This window comes from Cebus imitator, unplaced genomic scaffold (genome assembly GCF_001604975.1).
Source record: "Cebus imitator isolate Cc_AM_T3 unplaced genomic scaffold, Cebus_imitator-1.0 Scaffold32, whole genome shotgun sequence".
Taxonomy (NCBI): domain Eukaryota; kingdom Metazoa; phylum Chordata; class Mammalia; order Primates; family Cebidae; genus Cebus; species Cebus imitator.
In genome coordinates this window covers 4,044,287-4,063,144 of record NW_016107347.1, presented here as the reverse complement: position 1 = coordinate 4,063,144, position 18,858 = coordinate 4,044,287, and the positions used below count along the sequence as shown (strand labels likewise).

The 18,858-nt window shown below is 46.3% G+C and overlaps 1 protein-coding gene across 2 annotated transcripts in view; it reads right to left on the bottom strand.

Moving 5' to 3' along the window:
* CASQ2 (calsequestrin 2) overlaps positions 1-18,858 on the bottom strand; it is a 65,674-nt gene that overhangs the window by 3,319 nt on the left and 43,497 nt on the right. Inside the window, exons 8-10 of one of the 2 annotated variants that reach the window (XM_037737001.1) lie at positions 15,568-15,576; positions 15,226-15,280; positions 1,931-2,031 (exon numbers count right to left, since the gene is read on the bottom strand). In XM_037737001.1, the coding sequence (XP_037592929.1) occupies positions 1,931-2,031; positions 15,226-15,280; positions 15,568-15,576 (165 nt within the window). The remainder of the gene's footprint in view (positions 1-1,930; positions 2,032-15,225; positions 15,281-15,567; positions 15,577-18,858) is intronic. The other variant, XM_017524207.1, reaches the window with a different exon arrangement.

Genomic DNA, 18,858 nt, shown 5'->3' with positions numbered 1-18,858 from the left:
GAGACGGGGTTTCACCATGTTGACCAGGATGGTCTCGATCTCTTGACCTCGTGATCCACCCGCCTCGGCCTCCCAAAGTGCTGGGATTACAGGCTTGAGCCACCGCGCCGGGCTGTTTTGTTTTTTTTTAATGGAGGTGATTCAATGGTAGAAAATCTCCCAAGCAAATATATGGCCTAAGGGGGACTGGGGATATTCAAGAACCTGGAAATAAGAAGACTCTGAAGATTTCTTCTTTGCAAACACCAAGACAAACACATGGAACTGGCCAGAGGAGAGGCCAGGAGCGGCTCATGCCTGTTGTCCCAGCACTTTGGGAGGCCAAAGTGAGCAAACTGCTGGAGCCCAGGAGTTTGCAAACAGCCTGGGAAACAGTGAGACCTTAGCTGTACAAGAAAATTTTAAAATTAGTTGGGCATGATGCTGCACGCCTGCAGTCCCGACTACTCAGGAGGCTGAAGCAGGAGGACTGCTTAGCCTTGGAGGTTGAGGCTGCAGTAAGTTGAGACTAGGCCACTGCACCCCAGCCTGGGTGACAGAGTAAGACCCTGTCAAAAAAAAAAAAAAAAAAAAAGGAACTAGCCAGGAGAACTGCAAACCATCTGCGAGCCTGTGTAACAAAACAGATAAAGTAGAAACGCAACCAGGCAGAAGCCAGATCAACAAAGCTGTACTGTATGCAGCCTCACATGGCCATGACTTTGTTACAATTACCCAGTGCTACACACTGGTCTCAAGTATCATGGAAGCCTCTGCCTTTGATTCACCCCTCCTCTACATAGGACTGATTTTCAGGACTCTTGAGATCTCTCTCAATTTTCTCTATTTAATCACAGTATCATCCGTCATGACCTATGCAACTCATACTTCCTGGAAGAGAAAGTCATCATTCATAACCTAATGATAACTAACTTATACTGATTACTGCAGTAAGCTTTTACCTAAAGCAGTCGGTAGGCCAAGCTTTAGCATCGTGTAGACCTCGGTTGGAATAGCACATCCATCACTCTCTAGCGTTCCCCTCCCCAGCTATCATTCTCTCCACCTTGCGATAGGGATTATAATAGTACCTACTTCACAGCGTGGTTGAGAGGATTCGCCGTGAAGAGGCATGGAAAGTATTACTATGGTTCCAGGCATACGGTAGAGTATATCCGCTGTGCGTAGTATCTGAGATTATTATGTATTCCATGGTTGTGTTTAGCATCCGAGGAGGTGAAATGGGCAGGAGTACTTGAAGAAGCCCAGTGGCGCCCCCCATCCAGTGTGGGAGGTACATGGGTTCAATTCACGTAGTGTACAAATTGTGCTCATTCCTTTTGAAAGCTAAGTATACTCAAAGCATTTGGGTGTCCACAAAGCTTTTGGGTGTTCGTTGATCATGGACACTGGCAAGAGTGTGGCCTTGAAGTTTCTTGAATGTTCTTCATGGGCTAGATACTATGCTAGGTCCTGGGAGAACACAACGAACATGACAGGCATGTTCTGTTTCTCTGTTTCTCTCCACCAATTTCTGAACTCGATGTAAAATGTTCATGTCTGATTTTTATTACTTAGTCATTCAGGTGGCCTCAGAATGATGGTCCCCACCCAGAAAATAAAAATAGTTCTGGGGACAGCGAGTGGAGTAATGAGGAGCAGCTCTGAAGCTGCTGCCGAAGTTGACCCTCCTTCACTTGGGTGGGCCCCCAAGGGTCAAGGGGCTTCAACTCCTCATCTCCAGGGAGTGAAAACACTAAGCCTAACCCTTTCAGTGTCAGCACCAGGCCCCAAGTTCAATACTGCCCCAAGGGCTGAGACCCCCCACACTGGATGGGGGCTGCCACTGGGTTTCTTCAAGTGTTCCTGCCTAATTCACCTCCTCGGATGCTAAACGCAATCATGGGGCTGTGACAGCGACAGAGGGTGGGGTCTGGCTGGATCCACTCACCAGAGGAAAGTCGTCGGGGTCGATCCACAGGATGCTCAGGTCGGGGTTGTCAGTATTGTCCCGGGCAACCTGTTTCAGGATCTCCAGGAATTCGTAGCCATCTGAAGCAGGATTCAAGAGAGTTGAGTAACCCCTGCACATACATACACAGCTTCTAACGTTGAGAGCAGAGAGTGCGGTTTTTGCATGAGGATTTCTTAGGCCATTTGCTGCTTACCCTCAATTATAGGATTACTCTATAGAATGAGTCAGATGAAAGCTGCAGGCACAAAGCAGCTTATACAAAGGAAACAATAAAAAATTTGAACAAAGGATTAAAAGTTCACAGAGAACTGGCTGGTTTTTAACTGGAAGCTGAGCTTCATTTGTGAAAACTGCCCAGCCTTGGGTCAGAAAGTCAGTCCCCGAACAGAGAAACTCCTGCCTGTCCTCACTGATCCTCTGCCATCTCTTGAAACGGATACTTTGCTGTCCCTCGGAGTCCCCAGTAACACTTGCTCTAGGGACCAAGAATGTTTAACCCTGGACCCTTAGTTATCTACAACCTGGAATTCCTAAAACCTTCCAACCTTGCGAGCTTCTGATTTACAGTTGGTTTCACAGCTCTGAGAGAGTAAACGGGCTTCCCTCCCTCCCTCCCCTTTTCCTTGTACACTGTGCCTTCCCTCTGTTCAGTCACCAGCAGTCTCTGCCCCAAGGGCGGGATGATTCATAAGAAAAGCAGAGAGGAGCTTTATAAGCTTCAAGAACATGAACTTTTTAGCTTTAAATGCTTAAATCTTGAAGGACTGGGAGCATACAACTTTTGCCATAAACAAAAACTGTAGGAGAATGTTCAGTAAGAGGTAACAAATTCTCAGCTGTCAGCACCACTGCCAACCCCCAACTAGAAACTGAAAAAATAGTTCAGATTTTGGAAGTCCCCTGAGAATAATAAAGTGTGCCCGTGTGTGTGTGTGCGTGCACTCGTGTGCACGTGTTTGTGTGTATTCGTGCGTGTGCATGTGCAGAAACACAAGCCATGTGTGCATGTGTGTCCATGTAAAGAATCTCCATTGTTTCAGGGAATCACGAGAGTGAGGAAGACCCATGATTTGTTTCAGAATTAAACTCAGGCAAATGAAAAGATTCCAGAATCCCTTGGAGAACCCCCTAGTACAGGTGCACTAGGGCAGAAAAGCCTGCCTGAAGTCCCCATGGAGTTGTTTGTCATTCTAAGGAGCTTGAACACGCCGAGGGGAGGCAGTTCAATACTAGTCCTTTAGTTGGGATGGAAAGGACCAGTGGTAACCTGCTTGGAGCAAGAGCCAGAGGTCAGACAGAATGACAGACTTCTTTGTAGATGCCAGCATGGACAGATGACGGTGACCCGTACCGGATGTACACCCCACTCAGCTATGCCTGGGAACCAGAAGCCCCTGGACCCCTCCGGATGGTGGGGTTCAGGTGGAAGGCCATTAATTCTCAGACCCAGCTTCCCCCATTCAGTGGTATATACTCCAAATTGAAATTTAGGTTTAGTTCTAAATAATAAAGTTACATTTCTTGCATAGCTGAATTTGTGGCTTGAAATTTATACCTGGAATACAAGCAACTCACCAGCTGTTTGGGAATTCTATGTGGTAACTGTGTTTTCTTTGCAAAGATTTTCTTCTTTTGCCTGGAGTCTCAGCAAGCTTGAGCTCCTCCCTGATTAGCAAGCCTCTCCTCTCTGCAGGAATGCTAGCTTTTGTTTGGCTATTTTGGACTCTTGGTAAATTTTTTTCTACACTTCCTTATCTCTAATGCATTCCAGGCAAAATGCATACTATTCTTAGCAACTCTGCTTTGAGTTTTTGAGTTGGTGTAGTCACGGTTGCTAGCTCACACTGAATATTCAGGCTGAGCCCCGCTTAGGCCTTAGTACCTGGGAAGCACAGCGACCTCTACTGGAAAAGAAGTTTCTTTATTTTCTTTCTTTTTTGTTGTTTTTTTGTTTTTTTGAGGGTCTCTGTTGCCCAGGCTGGAGTGCGTGGTGGGATCATAGCAGCTCACTTCAGCCTCCACCTCCCAGGCTCAAGTGATCCTCCTGTGTCAGCCTCACAAGTGGCTAAAACTACAGGTGTGTACCACTATGCCCAGCTGTTGTATTTTTTTTTTTTTTAATTTTTATTGTTTTCTTTTTGTAGAGACAGAGGTCTCGGATTGTTGCTGAGGTTGGTTTTGAATTCCTGGGCTCAACAGACCCTCCTGCCTCAGCTTCCAAAGTGCAGGATTACAGGCATGAGTCACTGCGCCAGGCCATAGAAGGGGCCTTTATGGCCAGTAGCCACTTCCTGCAGAGAGGCAGAATGTACCTAGGTGGTTGTTTAATCTATGCTCATAACCAGATTGCAAATGAAAGTATGACAGACAGTGGAGATTGACAGGGCCCTAAGCTTTAGACTTGATTTATCTGTCGTTGCGGGGCTGGGGGTGGAGGTGGGGTAGGGATTCGGCTCCTGCTGCCTGAAGGTAGTATAGAAGGCCCTGCCCCTCCAGTGTCTCACTGGCTGCCATGTGTGGACACTATGGGTCTTCCTTTGGCCTTGTGTCTGTCACAGGAGAGGGAAATAGGGTGCCAGCTTGGTTATCTGTAGAGATAGGAATCATAATACACAGACCACAGGAGGAATTCCTCAAAAACAACTTCAGTTACTGTTTTTAGCTGCAGAAAATAAAGAAATAATAATCAGTGAGGTGACACTGCCAGTACTTTAAAAGATGAGAGAGAATCAAATGTAAAAGGGATGGGACAAATCTGAAATTCACAAAGAGGATGAAATGCAACAGCACAGACCCAAATGAAAGCAGAAAGTAAGCCTGAGGTACAAGAGACTGCTTCACATAAAGGAAAGGATAGACTAGGTGCACACAAGTGTTGTGGAGGGGCAGGGTCTGTAACCCAGAGCTACAGTCTGAATACACAACGGAGCGCTGTTGTTTTCTTATGGGAAAAACTCACTTAACATTGGGATTCAGCAAAAGGAATGTCGTATGCAAGAACATACATACTACATTCCTATTTGACATTCTAAGGCAGGTTAAGAGATGAAAATAAAAGCTGAGCTGTGCTAGAAAAATCAACTTGTTTGTAGTTTTTATGTAACTACATAATGTAATTGAACTCAGGTCTTAATTCTGCACATCTGGAGCCACTTCCACTGTCTCCTACCCTCTGAGTAAAGTCAAAAGTGGGTCTCAATGACCATTTTTTAAAAAATGAAAGGGTTTTTTTTTTTTTGAGACAGAGTTTCGCTCTTGTTACCCAGGCTGGAGTGCAATGGCACGATCTCGGCTCACTGCAACCTCCGCCTCCTGGGTTCAGGCAATTCTCCTGCCTCAGCCTCCTGAGTAGCTGGGACTACAGGCGTGCGCCACCATGCCCAGCTAATTTTTTGTATTTTTAGTAGAGACGGGATTTCACCATGCTGACCAGGATGGTCTCGATCTCTTGACCTCGTGATCCACCCGCCTCGGCCTCCCAAAGTGCTGGGATTACAGGCTTGAGCCACCGCGCCCAGCCACGGGTTTTGTTTTTTGTTTTTTTGAGACTGGGTCTCACTTTGTCACCCAGGCTAGAGTGCAGTGGTGCAATCTAGGCTCATTGCAACCTCCACCCCCTGGGTTCAAGCAATTCTCCGCCTCAGCCTCCTGAGTCTGAGAATACAAGTGCCCGCCACCACGCCCAGCTAATTTTTTTTTTTTTTTTTGTATTTTTACTAGAAACAGGGTTTCACCACCTCGGCCAGGCTGGTCTTGAACTCCTGACCTCATGATCCACCTGCCTCGGCCTCCCAAAGTGCTGAGCCACTGTGCTCGGCCAAAAGGTTTTTGTGAGGAGAATATTCTTTGTGTCTATGGAGAAGCAAAGCAATCTCAAAAACCATTCACAGAATAAATTAATAAATAAGGTTGACATTAAAGCTGATAAAGTTTCCTCTAGATCCAAGGGCAGGTTTCTGACGTTCAATGTGATGAATTCTGTAATGGGCAATGTCTATTTCCCTGAATACTTTCAATAACAGAACAGAGCCCATTCTTCAGGGGGTCAGCCCAGCATGACCCTTAAACACACAGACTCAGGGGTCAAATGACCTTGGCCAAGGTCCTGGTCGTACACTTAGAGCAAGTTATTTAATGTCTGTCTCCTCATCTGTAAAACGGGGATGATGACAATGACAGTATCTACTTCATCGGGTAGCTGTGACTTAAATGAATCAGCATCTCTGAAGCACTTCGTGCCTGGAATATAGCAAGCTTTAGCCATTATTCTACTTAAATTACCTGACGTTCTATGTTCAAAGGCAAGGAAGCTGGCTAGAGCCCCCTAAGCCTAGCCATTCCTCCGTTCATTTACCACACCGGTATTAAGTTCAGTGATCTGGGCACCGGGAGTGGGTTAGAAGCAGTCTTGCATTCATGTGGTAGAGAACACGCTTGCAGAAAATCACATCAAAGACAGTACGGTGTGGGGCAGATCCTTTTGGCTCCTGTGGCCGATTCTGTGACTAAAGGCTTCAGGGATGGCTGTGCCAGCTGGTGTGACCACAAGAACCCTACGCTTAAATCTGGGTCAAGGAAAGGTTTAATTCCTTTGCTTTTAAGGCATTAGCCTGTGTGGCTATTCCTGATCGAAGGCTTACAAGCCTTACACGCTCTCCTCTTCAGACCCCGGCCTTGAGCGCAGACCTGTTAGAATGGATTCTCATTAATCTGGGAAAGCGAGTTAAAGCAGCTAACCCAGTCTCACATGTATTCAGTTGCTAAAATTGTAAGTTACAATTCAGTTTTTTCCAAAGAGAGCTTCTGTTTTCTTTGTAAAACTGGCAGGTCCCCCGGAAAAGGGAAAAATTATCTGGATCCTCCCTTTTTGACCAGGAAGGCAGGTCCCACCTCAGCCTCCCAAAGTGCTGGGATTACAAGGCATAAGCCACCACGCCCAGCCACATTTAACTTTTGTAATTAGATGTTAAGCAAGGACTAGGCCACTGTTAAAATTATACAGATGAATGAGTTTGAAATGAGTAAACATTTCCTTTATCAGTGGTAGACATGGCTTGGAGGCCTTTCAAGATTGTGATCATGTATGTTTCAGAAGGAATATAGCCTATACTTCAAAAAAATATAGAGAGAAAAAGGGGTAAATACTATTCAGAGATGTGTAGGCTAACAGTTACCTAGACATAGCAAGCAGAGGACTGTTCTCTGCAGTTATCAGATTAGCATCAGTTCTCAAAACCAGAAGACACCCCTGCAACACAGACATTCCAGATCTCCAGGTAGGTGAATAGCCTCCACTCAGAACATTGGTCTCTTTCAAATATTTCCAGGACGGAGACCCTTTGACCTTGCCAAAGACTGCTTGATCATTCTAACAGCCAAGAATCTTATCTTTGCATCCAACTGAAATCTCCTTTTTTTTCACATGATGTTTACTCCCCAAATTCTTCCGTTATGGACACAGGACATTGTTCTTTTTTGTTTTGTTTTGAGATGGGGTCTCACTCCAGTGTGCAGGCTGAAATGCGGTGATATAATCATGGCTCACTGCAGCCTTGACTTCCCAGGCTCAAGTGATTCCCCCATCTCAGCCTCCTAAGTAGCTGGGACCAGAGGCACATGCCACCATGCAGTTAATTTTTTAAATTATTATTTGTAAAGATGAGATCTCTCTGTGTTGCCTAGGCTGGTCTTGAACTCCTGGGTTCAAGTGATCTTCCCACCTCAGCCTCCCAAAGTGCTGGGATTATAGGTGTGAGCCACTACTCCCAGCCAAGACATAGGACATTGTTCTTCATATGCAGAAAGTCCATAATCATGCTGCTCCAACCTTTACTTTATGAGTGTCTACTGAACACTTACTGGGTGCTGAGTACTTTTGTGTTTGATTTTTATGACTAGTCTTGATGGAGGTTAGGAAAATTTTATCATGTCCATTTTAAAGAGGACGGTATTAAGACCCAAGGCAAGCAAATGACTTCCCCAGCATCACACGTGAGCAAATGGTAGAGCTGGGAGTTGAACTCAGGTCTTAAGTCTGCACATCTAGAGCCAATTCCACTGTCTCCTACCCTCTGAGGTCTCCGCACTCCCAATGTTGCTGCCATCTTCCTTCCTTGAGTTTGTGCTTGCGATGTTTAAGCCCAGTGTGAAAGCTTCAACATCAGGGAAGCAGGGGCTGGGACACTAAGGAAACTGTCCATGTTGCAGCCCCAGGGGCTGGCTGGCTGGTCTCTGCCTTCCCATGGAGGGGTCCCTTCCCCACCTTCAAACCATGCTACCAAGCCCCCGCCTCCCAGCAGCTGCAGTGCGATGGGTTGGCTAACTCAGAGATGGCTCTGAGTGGGGCTGGCGTCTCAGAGATGGATGTAAATAAAGACACCTCGCGCTGTGAGAACTGCAATTCCTCTCCTGCCATTCAGCCTTGGAGTCTTGAAAGACCATGACCCACGGCCAAGGGATGCACGTTGAGCCAGGAGGTTTCCCACGGCAAGCGAGCGGCCCCTGGGAATCACAGCTCTGTGGGAGGAGAAACTGGTGATTATCCTCTCCTGTTTCCCTGGCAGGGACTGGTGGGAATGAGCCTTCATCAAGCCCTAGGGGACCTGTCCCAGGCCAAGCACAGCCATGTCAGGACACAAGGCCACATTCGGCAGAGCTCATGTGTCTCCCATCAAGCAGTGGCCCAGGAGTCAACAGGCCCGCAGCACGCAGCCTGCCCTGCTGTCTGTCCTCATGGCCCCACTCCTGAAGGAGCTGGCTGTGCTCACTCCACAAAGGCACTGAAAAGAACCCTTCCAGACTCCATGCCATGGGAAGTTCTGGGCCTCAGGGTCTCTGCTCCTGTGAGGAGCAGCCTGGGCTTGGGAAGGCCAAGCCCTTCTCATGGGGTCCTGCCCTTGCTTGTGTGGCAGCTGGACAGATAAACGGCCAGGGCTGCGGCCATACAGTCTAAAGGTTATATCTAAAGAGGGCATTGGGTCTGGAGTTTAAAGACCTTGCACAGGTCACTTAGCCTCTCCCCTTTCATTTCCTCCTCTGAAAGTGGAGAGAACAGCTGCCACAGGACCTCTCGGGCATGTTGATAACAACAAGACGGTGTCAGCATGTGGACTGGGTAGAGTGTGCAGGGAGGCACATGCAGGAGGACCTCAGAAAGACTCTCTGCCCCCTTCCTTCCCCTCCTCCGCCCCTATCAAACTCTTACTCATTTTAAGTTTTTTTCTTTCCACTACTTTCATCCTTCATTGATGGAAAGCGTTTTTTTTTGTTGTTGTTGTTTGTTTTTTTTTTTTTTTTTTTTTTTTTTTTTTTTTTTTTTTTTTTTTTTTTTTTGTTTTTTTTGTTTTTTTTTCCCATCAGGTAGGTATAATCTGAGTGCCCGTAAGCTTAAGCCCAGAGCCAGAGGCTGAGACACAAGGGTGTGTGTAGGGCAGGTCATCTCTCAGAAAGGCTTGTTGGTCTCTAGGCCAGAGCTCCCTCAGTAAGTATAGAATTCTCAAAAAGCAGCCCAACATCTGAAATGGACCCTTTGGGAAACCTCAGAGGGACAGACAAGGCCGGGAGCTGTCTTCTGACAAGACAGAATTACCAAGAAGTCACGTGTGAGAGTCAGACATCTGCGCAGGACAGGGGACATTGTCTGGGCCCCACGGCTGGGAGATGTACCTGAGACGTGAATACGCCCTTACCTCAGCCCTCTTTCTCTGCCTGTCTTCTCCTGGCCTAGGAGCCCAGAATTGGCGAACAAGTCAAATGATATGGTGTCATGATGAAGAGGAGCTGAAGCTGGTGGTGACAGAGCCCAGACTTAGGGCTAGCATGCTGCTTTGAATCCTAGCTCTATCACTGATTAGCCTTGTGAGCTGGGGAGATTATTTAATTTCTTTGTCCCTGCATTTTCTCATCTGTACACCAGGGAGGATGATCAAAACAGCACCTAACACGATGGGTTGTTGCAAAGGTTAAATGCGCTGATATTTGTTAAGTGCTTGGAATAATGTTCAACACATGGTAAGAACCAGGCCAGGTGCAGTGGCTCATGCCCATAATCCCAGCACTGTGGGAGGCCGAGGCGGGCAGATCACCTAAGGTCAGGAGTTCGAGACCAGCCTGACCAACACAGTGAAACCCTTCTCTACTAAAAATACAAAAATTAGCCAGGTGTGGTGGCGAGCGCCTATAATCCCAGCTACTTGGGAGGCTGAGGCAGGAGAATAGCTTGAACCCAGGAGATGGAGGTTGCAGTAAGCCGAGATGGTACCACTGCACTCCAGCCTGGGCAACCGAGGGAGACTCTGTCTCAAAGAAAAGAAAAGAAAAGAAAAGAAAAGAAAGAGAAAGAAAGAAAGAAAGAAAAAAAAGAACCAAATGTTAAACTTGATAAACCAAATTTTAAGTCAAAAGCTCAAAGAAGCACTTAGTGGTCCTAGTTGAGACCATGAGTCTCAAAAAGATTTTTACAAAAACCTGAAGCAGTGGAAGCTTGCGTGGAACAGGGCTTGGAGACCTTCCTTCCAGGGCCTGTCACTAATTCTGTTCCACATGCGCAGACAGCAGCCTGTCCTTGCATTTCCAGCTTGTTAGCGCTAATATTCCCGGTGCCCTTTGAGGACATCCTTCCAGCACGCACTCATGTAGGAACGCCGCTTTGCAAACCTTTCATCATATGTTATAAAGAAGATGTCATCAGCCTGACACAGACATATCTAGGGGTGGTGAGGAAGAGAGTGGTTCATTTTCAAACCTGTCAGGTGAGCAGCTCTGGCGGGCACTTTGAGTGCAGGAGCTGGAAGAAGGCTAGCAGCACCGCCAGGCAGTGGACAAAAGCACAGGGCTGGGAAACGTCGTTCCCAGCCAGGCCTGCCTGAGAGCATGGGATGAGTACAGCAGGAGAGATCAGGCAATTAGGCTCTAGGGCCAGGAGAGCAGACCCTGCCTCCTGGCAGGTGGGGGTGGGAGTAGGGCTTTGCTGCCTGCCCTCTGCTTTCTACAGTGGGTGAACTCAAGCTCTTGGCCATGAAGGTCATGTCAGAACTACTTGGAGAAGAAAGTGGTTGGGGCATCTGGATCACGGGGATGTGTGGTTGTTGCTGCTGTATAATCTTAGAACCCAAACCCGGACAGACAGTGGGAGAAAGCTGGACCTTTCTTCCCTAACGAGGCTCTCAAGCTTCCAGGTGGTTCTGTGCTCCTCTCACCTCCCCCCTGCTCGCCTGCCTGTGCGCCCTTCTCCCGCACAGTGCCATAGCACTGCATGTGCTCAGAGCCTGCGCTGGCTGCGGCATTGTTTGGAGCTGGTGTGACAGGGTGGACTGTGCTCAGAGGAGGCCCTCAGGGAAGTCTAAGCTCGACTTCCACTGTGCCTGTAGCCCTGTGATCTCAAGCCTGCCATTGCACCGGAGGGGTCTCCGCTTTCTTGTCTTTCAAATGTTGGAAGTGGAGAAGGTGGCGAAGGGCAATAGAGAGGTAGGAAGGGGGACCGAATGATCACTTAGCACAAGGCCCTGCTACAGGCTTACACGCCACTCAGAGTTGCTGCCCTGAGAACTTCATACAACTCCACGGCAGGGCCTTGTGGTTAAGGGTGTGGGCTGGGAAGCCAGGCATCCTCAGCATCATTCCGATTTTATGCTTCCCAGTGAGGTAAGCTCTCTCAGCCTCAGCTTCCTCAGTTGTAAAATGGGAATAAAATAATACCTTCCTCATGGGGTTCTTGTGTACATGTAAGTATATGTTAAGTGACAGTGTGTACTTATAGGTACACAACATCTTCCTCATAGTCACGATGTATTTAGAGGTCAAGACGGCCTGCGCGAATTTGCATCTTGGCTTAGATACAGTGAGTAATCTGGGCAAGTTATTTAATGTCGAAAACTCACTGTCTTCACCTGACGCTAGAATAATAATCACCGTGCACATATGACAGAGTGGCTTTAGGTGCTAAATGAGGTCATCTACATAAAGCTCCTAGCAAGGTTCCTCAACATTGTTAGCTCTTTAAGAACTGTATTATTTTCCTGGATGTAGAATCTTCTTCTTTGGGGCGGAGGGGCTAGGTGTTTGGTTGGAGTGAAAGGCCATGTCTAACTTGTTAGCAAGAGCAAAGGCATGCAGAGGGACTGTCTTTCAGGAATGAAATTCCTAGTCCTGCAGGCAGGCCTCTCGCCCCAGGTTGCACATCAGTATCTGTGAGTAAATCACTGATTAACCACAAATTCAGAGCCAGGGACTTTCGCAGACAAGCCTTTCCCTTTCCCAGCCCTGAGTGGCAAGACCCTGGCTCACGGAAGATGCTTCTAGAGCTCCTACCCTTCCCCCCACCCTCGCCTCAGTGCATGCTTACAGCTTCCCAGTACAAGCCCCAGCTTGGGTTCTACTGGGGAAAGGCACAGCTTCGGGCCCAAGGATATTTGTGCAGGGAGGAGGTGAAAGTAGTTTCTGGAGCTTGATTCATTACAGCAGCAATCTCGGTCAAACAGGTTCCTGCAACTTCAGGGAGGCCTCTTTGTTCCATTGTTCCAAAGAGCCAGACAGGCTTCCCCACAATATTGGACAGGGGCAGGTGAGGCAAGGAAGGAGCCCCCGGGAGTCTGGCCAGCAGCTGCTGCCTATGGTAACTGCATCTCTGTTCACATAACACCAGGAATCTGATTCTGTTTGATTCTAGCTTGTAAACCTTAGACAATCGGCTTCCTTTGCTATTTGCTCCTCCTGGGCAGAGTGGTGACCAGAATCTGTGGGAAACCCACTGAAACCACGCTGGATTTTTTTGAGCGGGTGGAGACAAGGGCTAGATCTTGTTGAAAAGTGAAAACGCCAGGAGAGTGCTCAGATAATTTGCAACATAAATTTGGTTTTCATACAATGGAATATTATTTGTCCCTTAAAAGGAATGATATGTGCCGTGTCCTTGGTACACCATGAAAACCTCATGCTAAGTGAAAGACGCCACACACAAAAGGCTATATATTAAATGAGTCCATTTATATAAATGTAGGCAATTCCTGCTTGCAGAGGTGGGTAAGAGGGGAATGGGAATGACTGCTAATGGCTATTTTCCAAAATGTTCCAGAATTAGATACTGATTATGTTTGTACAACTTTGTGAATGTACTAAAAACCACTGAGCTCTTCAATTTAAAAGGGTTACTATCATGGTATATGAATTGCATCATGATTTTAAAAATTATATGATTAAAAATGTGGGTTTCACGCTATAAGAAACTATGGAGGCTATTAGTGTATTGCCAAAAAAGGGAAGGAAAAGCTGGCCTGAGAGTGAAGAGTTTGGAGCTCCATCTTGGTTGGTCATCTAACAATAATCATCTGCCAGACAAATGCCTACTGAGCACCTACCCTATGTCAAGACACTGCAATAATCAGCTATGCATTAATGAACAAGGAGATCTGTCCTCCTTGTGTTCTGCCACTAACTGTTCTCTTGGGCAGTTTGTTTAGCTTCTCCGAGCCTCTGTTTCTTGATACGTCCACTGGAAGTCATCCCTAGATCTCTCCCTATGAGTATACAAGAGACTGAGGTCCCCAGCAAACGCCATGGAAGTCTACATTCCCTTGTGTTCTCTGGTTACATTCTGGGTTGTCCCAGGGTTTCCAAAATGCACTTTAGAATATCTGTTTCCACTTTCTCTTGGGGACTCTCTGTCTCATAGAGCACTGACATAGGGAATCAGCATTTTGCTTGCTGCCAAATTAATGTTCCTGCACTTCACTCTCCACTAGCGTTGAAAAAAGTGAAACCAGAGAAAAGTTGTCCGAGTTCCAAAAACAAAGTTACTCAACTGTTTATAGGATCATATTGCACTTTTAAAGTAAGCTGCTCATTTTCCCCAGTTCTCATTATTTAGGGGATTATTTTCTATTTGATTTCCCAAGCACAGACAATATTTTATGGATCAAAGTATACATTTATCCTATTTTAAGGTAAAATTGTGATTGACATGGCAAAACTGGTAAATAAGCTTTTAATGTGAACAGAATTTTACACATGCACACACACATACATGCACACCCCCTGCCCCCGTAAAGCTGGTATGTTTTAATATCTTGCCCAGTGCCCAGTGTACTTTCCTGTGTTTGGGCCACGAAGCAGAATGTTGGAGAGCATCTCCAGAAACATTTTATAAACACAACTGAGGAAAAACAATCTTGCTAGGCTTCCTACACCATCAGCAGCAATCATTGCTGGCTTGCCCTCTGGCCCTCCTTTGATCATTGCTTACTACCCAGGATAATGTGGTCCCTGTCATACGACTCGTCCCTTTTCTGTCCTATAGATAAAATTTAAGACATGGTGTGATGATAAACGATATGCTTTGGATCTGTGTCCCTTGCCCAAATCTCCTGTTGAAATGTAATTCCCAGTGCTGGAGGTGGGCCTGGTGGGAGGTGACCGGCTCGTGGGGGCGGTCACTCATGGTTTAACACCTTGCCCTTCTTGGTGCTGCCATCACAATAGTGAGTTTTCACAAGATCTGGTTATATAAAAGTATGTGGCACCTCCCCACCACCTTGGTCCTGCTCCCACTTTGCCTTTCGCCTTGAGTAAAGGCCTCCTGAGGCCTCCCCAGAAGCAGATTTTCTGTACAGCCTGAAGAACTGTGAGCCAATTAAGCTTCTTTTCCTTATAAATTATCCAGTCTCTAGTATTTCTTTATAGCAATGTGAGAATGGATGAATACAATAAGATTTCCATTTGAGTTCCTCTTTTAAGTTCTTCATACCAGTAAGACTACTGATGCCAGCTGGTCTAAAAGGCCAAGCAAGGAGCTGAGTTATGGAAGAATGAAGTTTCCACATCGTCATGATTTCATCCCTCTTATCCCGATTAATCAATGACCGCAATTTTCCAGGTCCCCACCTTCCATGATCCTCTTAATAATCCTTGCCTAGAACCCCTCAAAGACTTGGATCTCAGGCTTGAGAATCCCTCCCCTTATCCATCTGGCAGCCTTGAGATTATTAAACTCTTTCTCTGCTGCAAATCCCACTGACTCAGTGTGTTGGCCCATTGCTGTGCAGTGGATGTAGGAATCTGGTAGTCTATAACATTCTGAATGGTTCACAACTTTTCTTCTCTTAGCTGTGTGCACAACTGAAAACAAACTCACACTTAATGAGTGACCACCAGGGGGTGCCCAATATCTTACAGTTGCCTTGTGGATGGGATGTGAGGGAAGAGAAAGTTGAGGGCTGACAAAGGTGAGAAATCAGTTCCTGCTAAACGTGTAAAAGGGCAAAGTGAAGGTTCCCTACCTGGGTCACTCTTCTCTGCAAAAGCCACAATGTGGATCCCATTCAAATCATCTTCCTGTAGGAGAAAAGAATCAAAAGTTATACTTCCAGCTGGGGGGATACAAAAGGCTGGGCGAGGGACAGGGACTCAGAAGCTGGAATGGAAACAGGAGAGGTTGGAAGAGGCGTGGAGGGGAGATGAACACAGAGGCAAAGAGTACAGTGGAGCTCACATTAAGGAAGGAATGCTGATGAGCAACTGGAAGAAATGCATAGGGTTTTGATCAAAGATTCCGATAAATGAGTTTGCAAGGCAGGAGAATACCAACCACACACAAGACATTAGCACTAAACGAGTCTCACTCCTGTGGTCTGGTGGTTCCAGGAGAGCAGCAGTAAAAGGCAAAATGAGAAAGAACATGAGTCTGGTTTATCAGGAGATCTGAGGGCAATGGTGGCTCCAGAGGCAGCCCAGTAAATACAGCCGTCAGTCTCTGTTTCAATAATTTACCATCGGCAGATAAAGTCAGTGATGTACCAGCTTACGGAGGCTTCCTAATGCTGCGGACAGATACTGAAACTATTCCCAAATGGATGGCAGACAGGAATCACGGAGGTCAGTTAGGGTGTGGACTGGTGTTGTTCACACGAGAATTGCATACAAGGGTTGTGCTTCCCTGTTAGGACCCTGCCTGCAGAACCCATGTGTGTAGGGAACACTTTGCTGACTGTGACCTCTAGGTGACTTCCTTGAAGTCCTTGCCAAGTCAGTATAGGCCTCCAGTGCATTGCTGACGCTGCAGGAAGAGTCTGGAATTTGAGTGTAGGGAAGGTTGAGGGCGTGTGACTGAGAAAAGTGTGTGTGGCTGTGGGGGCAGGAGCAGGAAGAAGAACCTAGAGGGAGTATTTTAAGTCTATGGGGCAAACAAGGGGCATTTCATGTTTCTGCACCAAGGACAGCAAGGCCTTGTGTCTCCTTTGCAATGATTATTCCGGGAGGAAGAGGAGCTATAGCTTGGAAGGGGCTCTGCTATCAGAAATGTGATTCTCAGGAGACTTGGAGAGGAATATGTGTGAGAAAGAGGCACCTGTGGACAAAGCTGAGTGCATGCTGACGATGAGACACGGGGAGAGGTATGCTTTGGGTGCCGTGGATGTCATATCAGAATCATCCCATGGAGAAACCTCCAGCCGTCTCAACCTTCCCATGATCTCTGTTTCCATTTCAATTGATTCTAATGCTGGTACAATCCTATCTAAATGCTAATGTTTTTCCTTTGAGTTTGGAATGGACAAAACCTCCACAAATTCTAAGAAAGATTAAATGGAAAATATTATTATTAAAAACAAGAGAGTGGGCACTGCCTTGGTCAGATTTCTCTGGGGAATTTAATTTTACAGATAAATGCATGTGTGTGCCCATGTGTGCCGGCTTATTACTCAAATCCAACAGCAACCAGAAGGGGAGTCTGAGGTTTCACTGTTTTACATTTGCTATTATCTCCAGACAGAACATCCCGATCAGTTCTCATTAGGCTAGCCTGTGTCTCTGTCTCCTGCCAGCAGAAGGAAATCAGTGCTGTTAACTCTGTGAAGCTGACTTCATTTCTGTGTGCCCTTCTAGAACGCTTTTGGAAATTGGCTTTAGAATTAAGAATCCATATTTGTTTTCTAGGAGGCTGCTCATAATACGGCTGTCACTCCCCAGATCCAAGATGGTTCCTGGAGGGAGCACTGTCACCAAGGGAAAGAGCCTATCTCTTTGTGGGTCACAAATATTCAGCGCATGGACTTGTATTCCACAACCATAAGGAAGCAGGCCAGCGCTAGGTGCCAGGCATTTTCAAGAAATAAAGTCACAGAGCAAGAATCCAAGGGCAACCTGGCAAGTTGGAGTTACTCAGTGAGAACTCAGCTTGCAGAGGGGAGGAAGAGCCGCGGGGGCTTGAGGACTGAGAACCCCTTTAGGTCACATTATCTTGGAAATTCTCTTTCCAATTGCATGAATCTTCCCTCCTCAACTAGATGGCAAGCTCACTGAAAAAAAGGATTATGCCTTAAAATAACAATGATGATTAAAATGACAACAGTATCTGCCATTTACCACTTTTTCTGTACTTACTTTGTAAGTACATTATCTTGAAATCTCATAAGAAAGTCTTATTGATGCTTAAAGAATCAAAGTGACTTACCTAAGGCCACAGAACTAATAGTGACAGAAGGGGTATTCGAGCCAGTTCTGTCTGGCCCCAAAGCCCACTGTCTAGGTCCATTCTGGCTGCTGTAACAACGTATTAAAAACTGGGTAGCTTATAAACAACAGAAATTTATTTCTCACTGTTACGGAGGCTGAGAAATCAAGACACCGGCAGATTTGGTGTCTGGCGAGGGCTGCTTTCTGGCTCAGAAGCGGTGTTTTCATGCTGTGTCCTCACGGTGGAAGGGATCAGCTAGCTCTCTCATCACTAATCTCAACATGAGGGTTGAGCCCTCAAGACCTAATCATGTCCCGAAGGCCCACCTCCTAACACCATTACCTTGGAGGCTATAATTCTCGTGTACGAATTTTGGGGGGAACACAAAAATTCAGACCATAGCAGCTGTCCTCTGTTTTCCTCACCACCACCAGCAGAAAAGCGTCCATCAATTGATTGCCCCCTGCAGGATTTGCAGAAGACATTGCAAACCTGGGTCAATGGCTCTTAAGTTGAAAGAGGCTGGAAAGAGACCTACGCATAAAGGAACCATGTGCAAGATTTCCCAAAGAACTGGAGATTTGGGAATAACTTCAGTGAACTCCTTCCTTTGGATTCCCCAGCACTTTGTACACCCCTCTGTCACAGCAGGGAGCATATTGGGCTGGCTTTGTGTGTCCTGAGACTGTTCCATCTACTCAATCTGAGCTCCTAAGGGCAGGACAGCGACTTTCATTTTTATAAGCTCATTGCTTAGCACAGAGGTTCTTTTTAATACCTAGAGACTCAACGGAGTATGACAATAAAAACTTTACTCATTGAAGAAAATTTAAAAATATTAGGTATACCAAGAAGAAACTACACTTATCAATTACCTACCAACCACATATATTACCACTTAATATTTTACCCAGTTTCCTTCCAGTCTCTGTTGAATGTTTGTTCTCATGTTGAATGAAGAGATGCAAAGAAAAAAATGCAGTTAAAATTAACAGGCTCCCTATTTAAGACGCAGTGGAGTGACCTAGATGCTAAGTCTGGGGGTCTCTGACCCCATCTTGAAAGTACTTTGCTGTTGCAATGGCAGGAGGCTTCTTTTAGAAGAAATTACTGACTCTCCTTCCCTGTGGGCAGTTCCCCAGGACTCTAGCTGGCTGGATGGAGGGTGGAGTCTCCAAGGTGAATGACAGATCGGCACTGGGTCTCTCTTTGTCCTGCCTCACCTTGACATTCTTTGAATATTTAAAATAAATAACTTTCCAATGTACACAAAGCAAATATTACCAGGCACCAGTTTCTTTAGTAATCATATGTGATGTGTTTTCTATGGCCTGCATCTTTAAAAACCTGCACAATTGGAGAGAGAGAAAGAACAATAGTTATTTTACCTCTAGCTAGCTTTCCCATCTTATTTAAATATTTTGCAATGTCTGGGGAAGTGGATGTTGAAGGTACTTTT